The 20,030-nt window shown below is 45.5% G+C and overlaps 1 protein-coding gene across 2 annotated transcripts in view; it reads left to right on the top strand.

Annotated features, from left to right (window-relative positions):
• Window positions 1-474: 474 nt before the first annotated feature.
• The window catches only part of LOC139380995 (alsin Rho guanine nucleotide exchange factor ALS2 a), a 107,623-nt gene continuing 88,067 nt past the window's right edge, over window positions 475-20,030 (top strand). For both annotated transcript variants that reach the window (XM_071124218.1, XM_071124220.1), the window contains exons 1-9: window positions 475-550; window positions 1,165-1,313; window positions 1,609-1,874; window positions 4,237-4,407; window positions 5,878-7,129; window positions 16,323-16,576; window positions 16,872-16,949; window positions 17,431-17,538; window positions 18,965-19,078. In XM_071124218.1, coding sequence (XP_070980319.1) covers window positions 531-550; window positions 1,165-1,313; window positions 1,609-1,874; window positions 4,237-4,407; window positions 5,878-7,129; window positions 16,323-16,576; window positions 16,872-16,949; window positions 17,431-17,538; window positions 18,965-19,078 — 2,412 coding nt within the window. In that variant the 5' untranslated portion in view covers window positions 475-530. The remainder of the gene's footprint in view (window positions 551-1,164; window positions 1,314-1,608; window positions 1,875-4,236; window positions 4,408-5,877; window positions 7,130-16,322; window positions 16,577-16,871; window positions 16,950-17,430; window positions 17,539-18,964; window positions 19,079-20,030) is intronic.

The raw sequence follows: 20,030 nt of genomic DNA, 5'->3' as shown, positions 1-20,030 counted from the left end.
ACAGCTAACGTTAGTGTAACAGTATCGACTTTACGTCCGTCCCCTCGCCCCGACCCTGGCTCGAACCAGGGACCTTCTGCACACATCAACAACTGACACCCACGAAGCATCGTTACCCATCGCTCCACAAAAGCCGCGGCCCTTGCAGGTCTCAGAGCGAGTGACGTGACCGATTGAAACGCCACTAGCGCGCACTACCGCAAACTAGCTAGCCATTTCACATCTGCTACATTAGCAAGCTACATGTCGTGCTTTTGTTAAATGTAATAGCAAACCATGTATTTTTTGTTATCGAGTAGGTATAACGTTACTACTGTAACTGTAATCCTATACCGTTAAATGCATATTTGCTTTCGATTTAGCTTTGGCATCATAGCTAGTTGTACTTTATACTGCAAATCTGAGTTATATGAAATATACCTGGGGAACAAAGACGTGAACCTGATCATTGCAAAAACAATTTATTCCTCCTAGATTTGGATATTGACAGTAATTTACAATAGATGCCTTAAAATGGAGACGCCCCAGTGATGATGGAGGACCAGAAGAGGTACTGTAACCACACACACACTCACACACACTCACACACCACACACACACACACCACACACCACACACACACACACCACACACCACACACACACACCACTCACACACCACACACACACACACACCACACACACACCACACACACACCACACACACTCACACACTCACACACTCACACATTCACACACTCACACACACAAACACCACACACTCACACACCACACACACACTCACACACACCACACACACACTCACACTCACACCCACCCACACACCACCACACACACACTCACACACTCACACACTCAAACACCACACACTCACACACCACACACCACACACACACACTCACACACCACACACTCACACACACCACACTCACACTCACACCCACCCACACACCACCACACCACACACACACTCACACACACCACACAACACCACACACACACTCACACACACCACACACACACACACCACACACTCACACTCCACACTCACACTCACACCACACTCTATGGTGCGGTTACAAGGCCAAGGGTCTGTCTCTGGTTCTGCGACTGTAGTGACAGAGTTGTCTGTCTGTCTGTCTGTCTGTCTGTCTCTCCCCTTCAGCCCCGTGAAGGAGGAGAGCTCCAGAGAACGAGGCCTGCTCCACTTATGGAGAGGCTACAGCAGTAGTGTTACCCCCGAACGGGTGCTTCTGTCCCGGCCAGTCCTCCAGGCTGCCCTCGGCATCAGCCATGGTATCCTCCTGGCCGAAGGTGAGACTTCTCTTTGGAGTCTAATAAGATAAACAGCTCTTTCTACGACCTTTTAAATGCATAATGCTTTATAACGTCATTTTGTAATGTATTATAAACACACGTATAATGAGTTATAACGATGACTAAGCCTCCAATACGTAGCGTATAGATTTGAATATTGAGTCAGATTTCCACTGTATTTCATCTGTTACACATAGAAAATATACTTGAAAAGGTGTAACTTATACCGTTTGGGATAACCTGATGAAGATTACTGTATACCTGCTCTCTTCACCATCCTATCTATCTCCAGGTGGGCTGGTGTACAGCTTCGGGGACCTGACATGGCGCCAGGGCCTGAGGATTCCTCCTACTTACCCTCTCCTTGAGTCTGTCCTCTCTGGTCAATGTGTTGTGTCTGTAGCTGCAGGCTCCTTCCACTGTGGCGCCGTCACACGGGAAGGGGCTGTGTACATGTGGGGAGAGAACTCCTCGGGGCAGTGTGGTCTGTCAGAGAGAGGCCTGGTCCCAGATCCTAGCCTCGTCAGTATGGTGGACTCTGAGGCTGTCCCTCCACAGGTGATGTATCTGTTTTGTCTTATTTTCATTACGAAACACCAAAATTATAGAAAACATTTTAGACATCTTTGAAAACAACAGATAGAACAATGACAATAGCCAAGTTTCCATCCAATTGGGGACCGATTTTCACGCAAATATTTTAAAAATCTGCATATAAATAATATGCGCATATTCCCACCAGTAATGTGTTTCCATATTTTTTTTAAATGAACCTTTTATTTATCTAGGCAGGTCAGTTAAGAACAAATTATTACTTACAATGACAGCCTAGGAACAGTGGGGTTAACTGCCTTGTTCAGGGGGCAGAACGACAGATTTGTACCTTGTCAGCTGGGGGATTCGGTTACTGGCCCAACATTCTAACCACTAGGCTTCCTGCCGCATTAAAGTGTTTCCTTTGCCATTTCTCACATAGTACATTTTCCACAAGAAGATCCTTATTTAGCCTATTTTGTTTTGTCGACATTTGTAAGTTTAACGACAAATTAGCGGTTTCCATCAGGCCTGTCGTAAAATGTTTATCCGACATGTACTTTACTCGCATAAAAAGGCTGGCTGGAAACCTGGTTAAAGTTCTGTCTGTAAATAATGTATTCTTCTGTCTATATTGTACCTTTATTTAATGAGGCAAGTCAGTTAAGAACACATTTTTATTTTCAATGACGGCCTAGGAACAGTGGGTTAACTGCCTTGTTCAGGGGCAGAACAACAGATTTGTACCTAGTCAGCTCGGGGATTCGATCTAGCAACCTTTCGGTTATTGGCCGAACGCTCTAACCACTAGGCTACCTGCCGCCCATCCCGGTATTCTGTCGGTCTATTCTGGTGAAGCAATAAGGCATGAGAACCCGGCGATTGTCGCGTGAATAACTTTCCAACGAAGTGCTGTTGTTAGGCCTGAGGCGAAGCCAAGGGCCGGAGGAGTTATTCACGACAATTCCCGGGTTTAAGTGCCTTATTGCTTTTATAAAACGGTTGGTAACATATTAAAAGAAGATTAACAACATGTTTTCATTAAACTGTATTTTAATAAGTACATTTGTTTTATTTAGCCACCATACAAAATAGTTTGGCCAAATGGGCTGGTCGTTCATTCTGAGATTCTGTAGTTGCTAGCCAAATGGGCTGGTCGTTCATTCTGAGATTCTGTAGTTGCTAGCCAAATGGGCTGGTCGTTCATTCTGAGATTCTGAAGTTGCTAGCCAAATGGGCTGGTCGTTCATTCTGAGATTCTGAAGTTGCTAGCCAAATGGGCTGGTCGTTCATTTTGAGATTCTGAAGTTGCTAGCCAAATGGGCTGGTCGTTCATTCTGAGATTCTGAAGTTGCTAGCCAAATGGGCTGGTCGTTTATTCTGAGATTCTGTAGTTGCTAGCCAAATGGGCTGGTCGTTCATTTTGAGATTCTGAAGTTGCTAGCCAAATGGGCTGGTCGTTCATTCTGAGATTCTGTAGTTGCTAGCCAAATGGGCTGGTCCTTCATTCTGAGATTCTGAAGTTGCTAGCCAAAAGGGCTGGTCGTTCATTCTGAGATTCTGTATTTGCTAGCCAAATGGGCTGGTTGTTCATTCTGAGATTCTGAAGTTGCTAGCCAAATGGGCTGGTCGTTCATTCTGAGATTCTGTAGTTGCTAGCCTAATGGGCTGGTCGTTCATTCTGAGATTCTGAAGTTGCTAGCCAAATGGGCTGGTCGTTCATTCTGAGATTCTGTAGTTGCTAGCCAAATGGGCTGGTCGTTCATTCTGAGATTCTGTAGTTGCTAGCCAAATGGGCTGGTCGTTCATTCTGAGATTCTGTAGTTGTTAGCCAAATGGTTGCTATGCTAAACAAAACAGTGGCATGTAGCTATGCAGGCTAGCTACTTCTCCTTTGCTAGCTAGCCAACTAAAGCTAATACACAATCACGTCAAGCAGCTGAAAGGACAGCAAACGAAGTGCACTTTAGTTTGTTAGACTTTCGTTGGATATATCCATTATAATGATCCTGATAAATGAATTGGCCTGGATCAGAGATGCAGTCTGTCTTGTCACATTCATATGCATGGGACAGTGCAGATCACCAAACAAACTGCAATATTGTTCCACTGGTCGGAGAGGGAGACAGCAAGGTTTATAGAAACCCCAACTGTTCCAAACCAAATTCCTGCCTAATTCCAAATTCCAAGGGAGATTATAAATTGACTGGCTGGGCTGTGGGATTGTGGTGCTATATATCCCTGCTGCTATGAACCAATCAGCATCCAGAATCCAAACAACCCGTTTTTATAATTATTGTTAGACGATGACACCACCACTTCACCAGGTCAAATCCCCTGTACATCTAAACAGACTTGGTAATTGTGATTCTGTCCCTCCCAACAGATCATCAGGATCCTGGAGGTAACCTGTGGGGAGCAGCACACTCTGGCTCTGTCTGCCCAGCATGAGGTGTGGGCCTGGGGCAGCGGCTGCCAGCTGGGTCTGGTCACCAGTGTGTTCCCTGTGTGGAGACCCCAGAAAGTGGAGCACCTGGCTGGGAGGCACGTAGTTCAGGTGAGTGAGTGCTTCTCATTAGACATACATCTAGAGTTACCTCAGTCAGTTCAACAATACGTCTCAGTCAGTTCAACAATACACCTCAGTCAGTTCAACAATACACCTCAGTCAGTTCAACAATACACCTCAGTCAGTTCAACAATACATCTGTCAGTTCAACAATACACCTCAGTCAGTTCAACAATACATCTCAGTCAGTTCAACAATACACCTCAGTCAGTTCAACAATACGTCTCAGTCAGTTCAACAATACACCTCAGTCAGTTCAACAATATATCTCAGTCAGTTCAACAATACGTCTCAGTCAGTTCAACAATACGTCTCAGTCAGTTCAACAATACATCTCAGTCAGTTCAACAATACGTCTCAGTCAGTTCAACAATACGTCTCAGTCAGTTCAACAATACGTCTCAGTCAGTTCAACAATACGTCTCAGTCAGTTCAACAATACGTCTCAGTCAGTTCAACAATACATCTGTAATTTCAACAATACATCTCAGTCAGTTCAACAATACACCTCAGTCAGTTCAACAATACGTCTCAGTCAGTTCAACAATACACCTCAGTCAGTTCAACAATACACCTCAGTCAGTTCAGCAATACGTCTCAGTCAGTTCAACAATACGTCTCAGTCAGTTCAACAATACGTCTCAGTCAGTTCAACAATACGTCTCAGTCAGTTCAACAATACGTCTCAGTCAGTTCAACAATACGTCTCAGTCAGTTCAACAATACACCTCAGTCAGTTCAACAATACGTCTCAGTCAGTTCAACAATACGTCTCAGTCAGTTCAACAATACGTCTCAGTCAGTTCAACAATACGTCTCAGTCAGTTCAACAATACGTCTCAGTCAGTTCAACAATACGTCTCAGTCAGTTCAACAATACGTCTCAGTCAGTTCAACAATACGTCTCAGTCAGTTCAACAATACACCTCAGTCAGTTCAACAATACACCTCAGTCAGTTCAACAATACACATGTCAGTTCAACAATACACCTCAGTCAGTTCAACAATACATCTGTCAGTTCAACAATACGTCTCAGTCAGTTCAACAATACGTCTCAGTCAGTTCAACAATACGTCTCAGTCAGTTCAACAATACACTTCAGTCAGTTCAACAATACGTCTCAGTCAGTTCAACAATACACCTCAGTCAGTTCAACAATACACCTCAGTCAGTTCAACAATACACCTCAGTCAGTTCAACAATACGTCTCAGTCAGTTCAACAATACACCTCAGTCAGTTCAACAATACACCTCAGTCAGTTCAACAATACATCAGTCAGTTCAACAATACACCTCAGTCAGTTCAACAATACACCTCAGTCAGTTCAACAATACACCTCAGTCAGTTCAACAATATGTCTCAGTCAGTTCAACAATACATACTGTACATAAAAAAAAGGGAGGATTTAAAAGCCAATATAATGAAGTCCGACTGACTTGTTTCCGTTGTGGTCCAGGTGGCGTGTGGAGGATACCACAGCCTGGCCCTGGTACGACGCTTCCCTGCACAAGACTCTCAGTTCCCCCGGCCGACAGCTACTGAAAAGTGTGCCCAGTGCAACCAGCTGCTCTTCTCTATGGTGGATAAAGACGACCATGTCATCATCAGCCACAGCCACTATTGCCCCCTAGGGATTGAGATGGCTGATAGCAAACCAGGGAGCTGCTCGAGATCCAGACAGGCCTCCCCAGCCAGACAGGCCTCCCAATCTAGACAGGCCTCTCTAGCCCAGAGACACAGAGCCTCAGCCTGCCCGCTCTCTCAGACAGTCAGCCTTGATCTGGGCCTTGACCCAGACCTAGCCCAAGACCCAGACCCCATTATAGGCCCAGAATACCTATTTCCTGGTGACACTGACAGTTTTCTCAGAGAGTCTGGCTCCAAAGAACAAACTAACCAAGAGGATACTGGTACCTCTGACCTTCAAAGACAAGGCCCTGGGACTCTGACAGAGACAGACAGTAACTCGTCTCGAACACAGGCGAGGAGGAAAACCTCATCTTCAACCGACGAGAAGGAACTGAAGGAATACCTCAAGAGAACGTCTGATCACATCCTGTCTGAACAGAATGACAATAACAACACAGGGAATCCAATCACCTTAGCCAATCAGACAACAGGGGATTCGCTCACCTTAGCCAATCAGACAACAGGGGATTCACTCACCTTAGCCAATGAAACAGCAGAGGATTCACTCACCTTAGCCAGTCATAGCTCAGGAGATCTACTCACCCTGGTAAGTCATGTCCCAGGACAGTGCCTAAACGGTGACCTACCTGATCAATACCAACCTTCTACCTTAACACCATATCTTCTACCACAATCTACAGACGACACCACCATGGCATCCAGCCTATCATGTTCACTACTAGAGAACTACACGGGTGCCTTAGGTATGGAACATACCTTAGCCTTAACGGGCCGTGCTGCCTCAGCCTCACCCTTCGAGGTAAACACCCCTTTAGGCATCGGCTCCACCAGCAGCCTCTGTGACTCATCTAAGAGTGAAGGGTGTATCCCAGTCGCAGGGCTGTGCGAGGCTCTGTCTGGGCCTGTCATGGCATACAGGAAGACCAACCAGGAAGTGCGTCTCTGTATGGAGGAGGACTCCTTGCAAGGGAAGAAATGCTCCAGTCTGACTGATATCCTGCTGGAGGAGGTCACAGAGGGGAGTAGACGGCACTCACTACCTCCTCTCCTCTCTCATGGTAGGTGTGGTCACCACCTCCTCCTCTCTCATGGTAGGTGTGGTCACTACCTCCTCTCCTCTCTCATGGTAGGTGTGGTCACTACCTCCTCTCCTCTCTCATGGTAGGTGTGGTCACTACCTCCTCTCCTCTCTCATGGTAGGTGTGGTCACCAACTCCTCTCCTCTCTCATGGTAGGTGTGGTCACTACCTCCTCTCCTCTCTCACGGTAGGTGTGGTTTGAAACCTGGTGACCCCAATTCTGTCACAGTGATTCTTGGGGGTTTTGTTGCTTCTCTCACCATCCTATCCTATATATAACCCTATCCATCCCCTACCTATATATAACCCTATCCATCCCCTACCTATATATAACCCTATCCATCCTATCCTATATATAACCCTATCCATCCCCTACCTATATATAACCCTATCCTATATATAACCCTATCCATCCCCTATCCTATATATAACCCTATCCATCCCCTACCTATATATAACCCTATCCGTCCCCTACCTATATATAACCCTATCCTATATATAACCCTATCCATCCCCTACCTATATATAACCCTATCCTATATATAACCCTATCCATCCCCTACCTATATATAACCCTATCCTATATATAACCCTATCCTATATATAACCCTATCAGTCCCCTACCTATATATAACCCTATCCTATATATAACCCTATCCATCCCCTATCCTATATATAACCCTATCCATCCCCTACCTATATATAACCCTATCCATCCCCTACCTATATATAACCCTATCCTATATATAACCCTATCCATCCCCTATCCTATATATAACCCTATCCATCCCCTACCTATATATAACCCTATCCGTCCCCTACCTATATATAACCCTATCCTATATATAACCCTATCCATCCCCTACTTATATATAACCCTATCCTATATATAACCCTATCCATCCCCTACCTATATATAACCCTATCCTATATATAACCCTATCCTATATATAACCCTATCAGTCCCCTACCTATATATAACCCTATCCGTCCTATCCTATATATAACCCTATCCGTCCTATCCTATATATAACCCTATCCATCCTATCCTATATATAACCCTATCCGTCCCCTACCTATATATAACCCTATCCATCCTATCCTATATATAACCCTATCAGTCCCCTACCTATATATAACCCTATCCGTCCTATCCTATATATAACCCTATCCATCCTATCCTATATATAACCCTATCCGTCCCCTACCTATATATAACCCTATCCATCCTATCCTATATATAACCCTATCCATCCTATCCTATATATAACCCTATCCATCCTATCCTATATATAACCCTATCCATCCTATCCTATATATAACCCTATCCGTCCCCTACCTATATATAACCCTATCCATCCTATCCTATATATAACCCTATCCGTCCTATCCTATATATAACCCTATCCATCCCCTACCTATATATAACCCTATCCGTCCTATCCTATATATAACCCTATCAGTCCTATCCTATATATAACCCTATCCGTCCTATCCTATATATAACCCTATCCGTCCTATCCTATATATAACCCTATCCTATATATAACCCTATCCGTCCTCTACCTATATATAACCCTATCCATCCTATCCTATATATAACCCTATCCATCCCCTACCTATATATAACCCTATCCATCCCCTACCTATATATAACCTTATCCATCCCCTACCTATATATAACCCTATCCTATATATAACCCTATCCGTCTTCTACCTATATATAACCCTATCCATCCTATCCTATATATAACCCTATCCGTCCTATCCTATATATAACCCTATCCCTACCTATATATAACCCTATCCCTACCTATATATAACCCTATCCGTCCTCTACCTATATATAACCCTATCCGTCCTATCCTATATATAACCCTATCCGTCCTCTACCTATATATATAACCCTATCCATCCTATCCTATATATAACCCTATCCATCCTATCCTATATATAACCCTATCCGTCCTCTACCTATATATAACCCTATCCATCCTATCCTATATATAACCCTATCCGTCCTATCCTATATATAACCCTATCCGTCCTATCCTATATATAACCCTATCCGTCCTATCCTATATATAACCCTATCCGTCCTCTACCTATATATAACCCTATCCGTCCTCTACCTATATATAACCCTATCCGTCCTATCCTATATATAACCCTATCCGTCCTCTACCTATATATATAACCCTATCCATCCTATCCTATATATAACCCTATCCATCATATCCTATATATAACCCTATCCGTCCCCTACCTATATATAACCCTATCCATCCTATCCTATATATAACCCTATCCGTCCTATCCTATATATAACCCTATCCGTCCTATCCTATATATAACCCTATCCGTCCTATCCTATATATAACCCTATCCGTCCTATCCTATATATAACCCTATCCGTCCTATCCTATATATAACCCTATCTGTCCTATCCTATATATAACCCTATCCGTCCTATCCTATATATAACCCTATCCGTCCTATCCTATATATAACCCTATCCGTCCTATTCTATATTTAACCCTATCCGTCCTATCCTATATATAACCCTATCCGTCCTATCCTATATATAACCCTATCCGTCCTATCCTATATATAACCCTATCCGTCCTATCCTATATATAACCCTATCCGTCCTCTCCTATATATAACCCTATCCGTCCTATCCTATATATAACCCTATCCGTCCTATCCTATATATAACCCTATCCGTCCTATCCTATATATAACCCTATCCGTCCTATCCTATATATAACCCTATCCGTCCTATCCTATATATAACCCTATCCGTCCTATCCTATATATAACCCTATCCGTCCTCTACCTATATATAACCCTATCCTATATATACCCCTATCCGTCCTATCCTATATATAACCCTATCCATCCTATCCTATATATAACCCTATCCCTACCTATATATAACCCTATCCCTACCTATATATAACCCTATCCTATATATAACCCTATCCGTCCCCTACCTATATATAACCCTATCCGTCCTATCCTATATATAACCCTATCCGTCCTATCCTATATATAACCTTATCCATCCCCTACCTATATATAACCCTATCCTATATATAACCCTATCAGTCCTCTACCTATATATAACCCTATCCGTCCTATCCTATATATAACCCTATCCGTCCTATCCTATATATAACCCTATCCGTCCTATCCTATATATAACCCTATCCGTCCTCTACCCGTGATGTTTTCAACCGTTCCATATATTTTGATTAAAAAATAATAATTGACAGTTCTCAGTGGTATATTCAATAGTTTGTGGATCTTCTTGTAGCCATTACCAGATTTATGAAGGTCTACGACCATCTGTCTCTTTTCAACTGCCAGTTTTAATTTTTAATATTTCACCTTTATTTAACCAGGTAGGCCAGTTGAGAACAAGTTCTCATTTACAACTGTGACCTGGCCAAGATAAAGCAAAGCAGTGCGACACAAACAACAACACAGAGTTACACATAAACAAACATACAGTCAATAATACAGTATAAAAATCTATATACAATAAATAGACCATAGTGGTGAAGTAATTACAATATAGCAATTAAACACTGGAGTGATAGATGTGCAGAAGATGAATGTGCAAGTAGAGATACTGGGGTGCAAAGGAGCAAAATAATTAATAGTAGGCGGATGAGGTAGTTGGATGGGCTATCTACAGATGAGCTATGTACAGGTGCAGTGATCTGTGAGCTGCTCTGACAGCTGGTGCTTAAAGTTAGTGAGGGAGATATGAGTCTCCAGCTTCAGTGATTTTTGCAGTTCGTTCCAGTCAGTGGCAGCAAAGAACTGGAAGGAAAGGCGGCCGAAGGAGGAATTGGCTTTGCGGGTGACCAGTGAGATATACCTGCTGGAGCGCGTGCTACAAGTGGGTGCTGCTATGGTGACCAGTGAACTGAGATAAGGCGGGGCTTTACCTAGCAAAGACTTATAGATGTCCTGGAGCGAGTGGGTTTGGCGACGAGTATGAAGCGAGGGCCAGCCAACGAGAAGGTACAGGCCTCAATGGTGGGTAGTGTATGGGGCTTTGGTGACAAAACGGATGGCACTGTGATAGACTGCATCCAATTTGCTGAGTGGAGTGTTGGAGGCTATTTTGTAAATGACATCACAGAAGTCAATGATCAGTAGGATAGTCAGTTTTACGAGGGTATGTTTGGCAGCATGAGTGAAGGAGGCTTTGTTGCGATATAGGAAGCCGATTCTAGATTTAATTTTGGATTGGGGATTCTTAATGTGAGTCTGTAAAGAGAGTTTACAGTCTAACCAGACACCTAGTTATTTGTAGTTGTCCACATATTCTAAGTCAGAACCGTCCAGGGTAGTCATGCTGGACAGGCGGGCAGGTGCAGGCAGCGATCGGTTGAAGAGCATGCATTTAGTTTTACTTGCATTTAAGAGCAGTTGGAGGCCACGGAAGGAGAGTTGTATGGCATTGAAGCTTGCCTGGAGGGTTGTTAACACAGTCTCCAAAGAAGGGCCAGAAGTATACAGAATGGTGTCGTCTGCGTAGAAGTGGATCAGAGACTCACCAGCAGCAAGAGCGACATCATTGATGTATACAGAGAAAAGAGTCGGCCCGAGGATTGAACCCTGTGGCACCCCCATAGAGACTGCCAGAGGTCTGACCAGCAGGCCCTCCTATTTGACACACTGAACTCTGTCTGAGAAGTAGTTGGTGAACCAGACGAATTTGGATTTGGATGAAAGAGAAATGGGGGTGGCTTGGGAAAGTTGCTGTGAGGGGCGCAGGGCTTTTGACCGTGGTAGGGGTAACCACGTGGAAAGCATGGCCAGCCGTAGAAAAATGCTTATTGAAATTCTCAATTATCGCTGATTTATCGGTGGTGACAATGTTTCCTAGCTTCAGTGCAGTGGGCAGCTGGGAGGAGGTGCTCTTGTTCTCCATGGACTTTACAGTGTCCCAGAACTTTTTGGAGTTTGTGCAACACGATGCAAATTTGTGTTTGAAAAAGCTAGCCTTTGCTTTCCTAACTGCCTGTGTATATTTGTTCCTAACTTCCCTGAGAAGTTGCATATCACGGGGGCTATTCGATGCTAATGCAGAACACCACAGAATGTCTTTGTGCTGGTCAAGGGCAGTCAGGTCTGGAGAGAACCAGTTCTTTTGTTTTCTTCATGGTGTTGGACGACAAAGGGATATTGCATTGGTGTGACCTCATTTTTATAATCTAGTGAAACAGGAAGTGATGTAATGGCTCAATATAGTTCCCTAAGACTTAGATACACTTAATTAAGTGGTATGTAGTTCCTGGTTTAATTTTGGTAATGTTATTTACAATCATCTTTAATTTTGTTATTTACAATTTAATTGGGAAACCTTGATTTGGCGGAGATTGATTTTTAAAAAATTTAATCAATAAGTTCCATTGAATCATTAATAAAGCACAGCATTTGTCACATGTTGGTATTTTGATTTTCTCTATAATTATATTGTTTATATATTTTTAAAGTATTATTTGTGCATTGCCAGTCAGGGGTACCAGTAATTTTGGAGCCCGCTGTATGTACATATACAGTACCAGTCCAATGTTTGGACACTACATGATTCCATATGTGTTATTTCATAGTTTTGATGTCTTCACTATTATTCTACAGTATAGAAAACAGTACAAATAATAAAAAATAAAAAACTTGAATGAGTAGGTGTGTCCAGACTATATGTATGTATGTATGTATGTATGTATGTATGTATGTATGTATGTATGTGTGTGATGGGATGTATAGACATTATGGACAGTATGTGTATAGAATATGAGGTATATCTGTAGAATACGTAGGGTAGAATAGTATATAGAGCTATAGTTGAATAGGATGGTATTGACTAGAATACAGCAAATACATATAAAATGAGTAAAACAGTACGTAAACGTTATTAAATAATGTTCCATTATTAAAGTAACCAGTGATGTATATGGGGCAGCAGCCTCTAAGGTGCAGGGTAGAGCACCAGGTGGTAGCCGGCTAGGGACAGTGACTAAGTTCAGGGTAGAGCACCAGGTGGTAGCTGGCTAGTGACAGTGACTAAGTTCAGGGTAGAGCACCAGGTGGTAGCCGGCTAGTGACAGTGACTAAGTTCAGGGTAGAGCACCAGGTGGTAGCCGGCTAGGGACAGTGACTAAGTTCAGGGTAGAGCACCAGGTGGTAGCCGGCTAGGGACAGTGACTAAGTTCAGGGTAGAGCACCAGGTGGTAGCCGGCTAGTGACAGTGACTAAGTTCAGGGTAGAGCACCAGGTGGTAGCCGGCTAGGGACGGTGACTAAGTTCAGGGTAGAGCACCAGGTGGTAGCCGGCTAGGGACAGTGACTAAGTTCAGGGTAGAGCACCAGGTGGTAGCCGGCTAGGGACGGTGACTAAGTTCAGGGTAGAGCACCAGGTGGTAGCCGGCTAGTGACGGTGACTAAGTTCAGGGTAGAGCACCAGGTGGTAGCCGGCTAGGGACAGTGACTAAGTTCAGGGTAGAGCACCAGGTGGTAGCCGGCTAGGGACAGTGACTAAGTTCAGGGTAGGGTACTGGGTGGAGGCCGGCTAGTGATGTCTATTTAACAGTCTGATGACCTTGAGATAGAAGCTGTTTTTTAGTCTCTCGGCCCCAGCTTTGATGCACCTGTACTGACCTCGCCTTCTGGATGGTCGCGGGGTGAACAGGCATTGGCTCAGGTTGTTGATGTCTATGATGACCTTTTTGGCCTTCCTGTGACATTGGGTGCTGTAGGTGTCCTGGAGGGCAGGCAGTGTGCCCGCTGGTGATCCGTTGGGCAGAACTCACCACTGTCTAGAGAGCCCTGTGGTTGCTGCCGGTGCAGTTGTTGTACCAGGCGGTGATACAGCCTGACAGGATGCTCTCAATTGTGCATCTGTAAAAGTTTGTGAGGGTCTTAGGGGCCAAGACACATTTCTTCAGCCTCCTGAGGTTGAAGAGGAGCTGTTGCATCTCTGTGGGTGGACCATTTCAGATTGTCAGTGATGTGTACGCCGAGGAACTTGAAGCTTTTCACTTTCTCCATTGCGGTCCCGTCAATGTGGGTAGGGGGCGTCTCCTGTAGGGTAGGGGGCGTCTGCTCTATCCTGTAGTCCACGATCATCTCCTTTGTTGTGTTGACGTTGAGTGAGAGGTTGTTTTCCTGACACCACACTCCGAGTGCCCTCACCTCCTCCCTGTAGGCTGTCTTGTCATTGTTGGTAATCAGGCCTACCACTGTTGGGTCGTCTACAAACTTCATGATTGAGTTGGAGGCTTGCGTGGCCACGCAGTCATGGGTGAACAGGGAGTACAGGAGGGGGCTGAGCACGCACCCTTGTGGTGCCCATGTGTTGAGGATCAGCATAGTGGAGGTGTTGTTTCCTACCTTCACCACCTGGGGTCCAAGACCCAGTTGGACAGGGCGGGGTACAGACCCAGGTTCCCGAGCTTAATGATGAGCTTGGAGGGTTATGGTGTTGAAGGCTGTTCTGTAGTCAATGAACAGCATTCTTCCTCTTGTCCAGGTGAGATGGCGATTGTATCGTCTGTGGAACTATTGTGGCGGTTTGCAAACTGAAGTGGGTGTAGGGCAGATGTGGGCATACCTTTTGGCTCGAGGGCCACATCGGGATTTTGTCATTCAACTGAGGGATGCATTTTTTGGGCAACCAATTGTTTGGTAAAATCAATTTGCGGGGGCTTCCTGAGTGGCGCAGCGGTGTAAGGCATCGCAGTGCTTGAGGCGTCACTACAGACCTGTGGCTGTGTCACAGCTGGCCGTGACTGGGAGACCCCCGAGACTGCGCACAATGGGCCCAGCGTTGTCTGGGTTAGGAGAGGGTTTGGCGGGCCGAAATTTCCTTGTCCCGTCGCGCTCTAGCGACTCCTGTGGCAGGCCAGGAGCATGTACGCTGACACGGTCGCCAGGTGTACGGTGTTTCCTCTGACACATTGGCGCGACTGGCTTCCGGGTTAAGCGGGCATTGTGTCAAGAAGCAGTGCGGCCTGGTTGGGTCGTGTTTCGGGGGACGCACGGCTCTCGACCTTTGCCTCTCCTGACTCCTTACGGGAGTTGCAGTTGAGGGAACAAGACTGTAACTACCAATTGGATACCATGAAATTGGGGAGATAAAAATGGGTAAAATGTCTCGTTGAAGTGCCCGACGGGCCGGTTATGGCCCACGGGCCGTGCTTTGCCCCCCTTTGTTTTAGGGTGTCATGTAAGGTAGAGGTGATATGATCCTTGATCCTAGTCTCTCAAAGCACTTTATGATGACAGAAGTGAGTGCTTCTGGGTGATAGTCATTTAGTTAAGTTACCTTCGCTTTCTTGGGTACATGAACAATGGTGTCCATCTTGAAGCAAGTGGGGACAGCAGACTGGGATAGGGAGAGATTGAATACGTCCGTAAACACACCAGCCAGCTGGGCGTGGCTAGGGTTGACGTATGGGCCGACAGCCTTGCAAGGGTTAACATGCTTAAATGTCTTACGTCAGTCACGGAGAACGAGAGCCCACGGTACTCGGGAGCAGCCTGCTTCCATGGCACTGTGTTATCTTTAAAGCCGGTGAAGAAGGTGTTTAGTTTGTCCGGGAGCAAGACATCGGTGTCAGCGACGTTTTGCCACTGTAATCCGTGATTGTCTGTAGACCCTGCCACATACGTCTTGTGTCTGAGTCGTTGAATTTCATCTCCACTTTGTCTCTGTACTGACAGCGTGTTTGATTGCCTTACGGAGGACATAACTGGACTGTTTGTGTTCAACCATATTCCCAGTCTCCTTGCCAGTCCAGGATCCAGTTGCAGAGGGATGTGTTCAGTCCCATGGTCAGCCCTGATAGACTTCTGGTTTTTAGAAGTTTAAAATTGCATTCCAGCAGTTTCTATTTCTGTCATATTGTCTGCTAAGCGCTGGTTTACAGCACTTTCATATTATATTGTGCGATCCGTCCTTTATTTAACCCAGAAAGACCCTTGAGATTAGAACCGTGTTGAAATAGCTGTATCAACTATGTTGTATGTCCGAAGCTGGGTTTTCCAGCACCCCCTCTCTCTATAACTCAATTCTAACTCATTTATATTACTCATTATACGGTAAGTCATATGTCAAATAACAGTTTGGTGGCTTTTGTTTTTCCTTCCAGCATCCCCTGAGTTCCCCGGCAGGAGGAGCTCCCGCTCCAGGCCCAATGTGCCAAGGAAGGAGGAGGTAGTGGAGTCGCTGCCCTCCCTGAACACAGAGGTGTGGAGCTGGGGCCGGGGGCAGGAGGGACAGCTGGGCCACGGAGACCAGCTACCCAGGCTCCAGCCGCTGTGTATCAAGAGCCTGAATGGAGAGGAGGTAGTGAAGGTAGTGGCAGGAACACACCACTCTCTGGCCCTTTCTGCACAGTGTCAGGTAAAAACACAGTCCCCATCACACTCACAGTACCCTTATCCTATCGCCTTATCCCATCGCCTTATCCCATCGCCCTATCCCATCGCCCTATCCCATCGCCCTATCCCATCGCCTTATCCTATTGCAAAGTCATTAGCCATTTTAGCATTGTATTTATTTGATTGCCTCTCTTCTTTTGAATTTAGAGGAGAGAAGTTGTTATGGTGTGAGCAAATGTAGCGCAACGTAGCTAATATTGTAGCGTCCTATAAATGGAGAGACTGGTGTGTAATATAACCAGGCTCTATCACCCCAGGTGTTTTCGTGGGGCAGCAACAGATCCGGCCAGTTGGGACACATGAACAGCCCCACTACCATGCCTCAACAGGCCAAGGTACTCGACCTACATTTACCTACTATGGATGGCATAGGTTCTTGTCTTTAGTTCTTCATGGTTATACTGCGCTGCTTGTCTGGTGGTCTAGCCTGCAGGTCTGGTGGTCTAGCCTGCAGGTCTGGTGGTCTAGCCTGCAGGTCTGGTGGTCTAGCCTGCAGGTCTAGTGGTCTAGCCTGCTGGTCTGGTGGTCTAGTCTGGTGGTCTAGCCTGCTGGTCTGGTGGTCTAGCCTGCAGGTCTGGTGGTCAAGCCTGCTGGTCTGGTGGTCTAGCCTGCAGGGTCTAGCTTGGTGGTCCCAGATCTGTTATCTGCTGTAAAGCCAATTCCTACTGTTGTTGTCATGCATTATATTTGGCTTGTCAAATCACACTCAGATGTCAGAGGGTCTGTTTGTGTGGGACCTGGTGGTAGGTCAGAGCCACAGTGTGTTCCTTGCTGATCTGTGTTTGTTTGTGTGTGTGTGTTTTGACCTCCTCTCAGATGTCAGAGGGTCTGCGTGTGTGGGACCTGGCAGCTGGGCAGAGCCACAGTGTTTTCCTGGCTGATGGTGACTGCTGCCAGCCCATCCTCTGTTACAGCGGTCAACAGGTCAGTATGTCCCCTGCTACAGAGGTCAACAGGTCAGTATGTCCCTTGCTACAGAGGTCAACAGGTCAGTATGTCCCCTGCTACAGAGGTCAACAGGTCAGTATGTCCCCTGCTACAGAGGTCAACAGGTCAGTATGTCCCCTGCTACAGAGGTCAACAGGTCAGTATGTCCGCTGCTACAGAGGTCAACAGGTCAGTATGTCCTGTAAAGCCCAGTTCAGATACAGTAGACGAGACGTGACACAACGTTCGTAATGAGCTCGTTCTACAACAGTTTGCTTCGTCTGAACGATGTCGTTTTAGAACGTCTCACGTCGGCTGCTGAAGTTTCCAAAATACAGTATTACATTTGAGTAATTTTGCAGACTTACAGGAGCAATTAGAGGTAAGTGCCCTGCTCAGGGGTACATCAACATATTTTTCACCTAGTCGGCCCGGGGTTTGAACCAGCGATCATTCGGTTTTTGGCCCAACACTCTTAAACACTATGCTATCTGCCGCCCTTTGTCAAATCTTGACCGAAGACTTACGGCGAGACGGGTCCCTTTGGCCAATCAGAGAACAGCGCGCTGACGTTCTGTGTTCAGCCAAGCACCTAGCTAGCTGTAAAGCTGCAGTAGTAGCTAGCCAAGCGGACACCTAGCTAACTGTATAGCTGCAGTAGTAGCTAGCCAAGCGGACACCTAGCTAGCTGTATAGCTGCAGTAGTAGCTAGCCAAGCGGAGTTTATAAGTTATGTGTTGTGTCTTGTGATGCTAAATACACTGAGTGTACAAAACATTAGGAGCATCTTCCTAATATTGAGTTAGGAAGGTGTTCAGAACAGCCTCAATTCGTCGGGGTCGTGGACTCTACATTGTGTTGAAAGCCTTCCACAGGGATGCTGACCCATGTTGACTCTACAAGGTGTTGAAAGCGTTCCACAGGGATGCTGGCCCCATGTTGACTCTACAAGGTGTTGAAAGCGTTCCACAGGGATGCTGGCCCCATGTTGACTCTACAAGTTGTTGAAAGCGTTCCACAGGGATGCTGGCCCCATGTTGACTCCAATGCTTCCCACAGTTGTGTCAAGTTGGCTGGATGTCCTTTGGGTGGTGGATCATTCTTGATACACACGGGAAACTGTCGAGCGTAAAGATATCTTTTTTAAACATGTTACGCAACTTGTCGTTGTTTATATTGTGAGAACTTGTAGATTGTTTCATTTCTGTATTTCTTCAGTTTATGTTACATGTAGAGTCATTTTTCAGTATCTGCTGAATCAATAGGTTTCTGGAGGAATCTCTTCCCCTTCTGCAGTGTGTGTGTGCGTGTGTGTGTGTGTGTGTGTGTGTTTGTATAGTCAGTGAATGTATGACAGGAATGCCTTTATAGTTGGTGAACAAATTTCCCTATGGAACAATAAAGTATTAATGAATTAATTCAGGTGATGGAGACCACACCCGAGAACCACATACCTGGGACAGGGTCAACTGAGAGCTCTCCCGCTAGAACTGACACGTACACCCTCAGACCTGTCCTACTGCCCTTCTGTATGAATGTGAGTAGAACATAATGCCTCTCTATAATATGTAGGAAGAACGTTTTTACCCAAACGCGCTTCGGCCCAGCTTGAACGAAAGGGCCCTCGACTGAGGAACTGAGTAAAATCCCACAACATTCCTTTACCCCAGAACACTTTGACAGGTGACTATCCAGGAGAATGGAAAAAGGGCACTCTGTTTAGATATTGTCTGTTAGTTTCCCCTGTTAATAAATCAATCACATCTATGCGGAAACAGAGTGCTACTTTTTCTTGATTTTATAATTTATTATAACTTCTTAAACATACCAGTAACTTGTCCCCTGAGACTTGGCTGTAGACTCCTACCAGTAACTTGTCCCCTGAGACTTGGCTGTAGACTCCTACCAGTAACTTGTCCCCTGAGACTTGGCTGTAGACTCCTACCAATAACCTGTCCCCTGAGACTTGGCTGTAGACTCCTACCAGTAACTTGTCCCCTGAGACTTGGCTGTAGACTCCTACCAGTAACTTGTCCCCTGAGACTTGGCTGTAGACTCCTACCAGTAACTTGTCCCCTGAGACTTGGCTGTAGACTCCTGCCAGTAACTTGTCCCCTGAGACTTGGCTGTAGACTCCTACCAGTAACTTGTCCCCTGAGACTTGACTGTAGACTCCTACCAGTAACTTGTCCCCTGAGACTTGGCTGTAGACTCCTACCAGTAACCTGTCCCCTGAGACTTGACTGTAGACTCCTACCAGTAACTTGTCCCCTGAGACTTGGCTGTAGACTCCTACCAGTAACTTGTCCCCTGAGACTTGGCTGTAGACTCCTACCAGTAACTTGTCCCCTGAGACTTGACTGTAGACTCCTACCAGTAACTTGTCCCCTGAGACTTGGCTGTAGACTCCTACCAGTAACTTGTCCCTGAGACTTGACTGTAGACTCCTACCAATAACCTGTCCCCTGAGACTTGACTGTAGACTCCTA

Source organism: Oncorhynchus clarkii, chromosome 22, assembly GCF_045791955.1.
Source record: "Oncorhynchus clarkii lewisi isolate Uvic-CL-2024 chromosome 22, UVic_Ocla_1.0, whole genome shotgun sequence".
Classification (NCBI taxonomy): Eukaryota; Metazoa; Chordata; class Actinopteri; order Salmoniformes; family Salmonidae; genus Oncorhynchus; species Oncorhynchus clarkii.
Note: the sequence above shows the minus strand (reverse complement) of the source record. Positions and strands in the feature narration are given on the sequence as shown.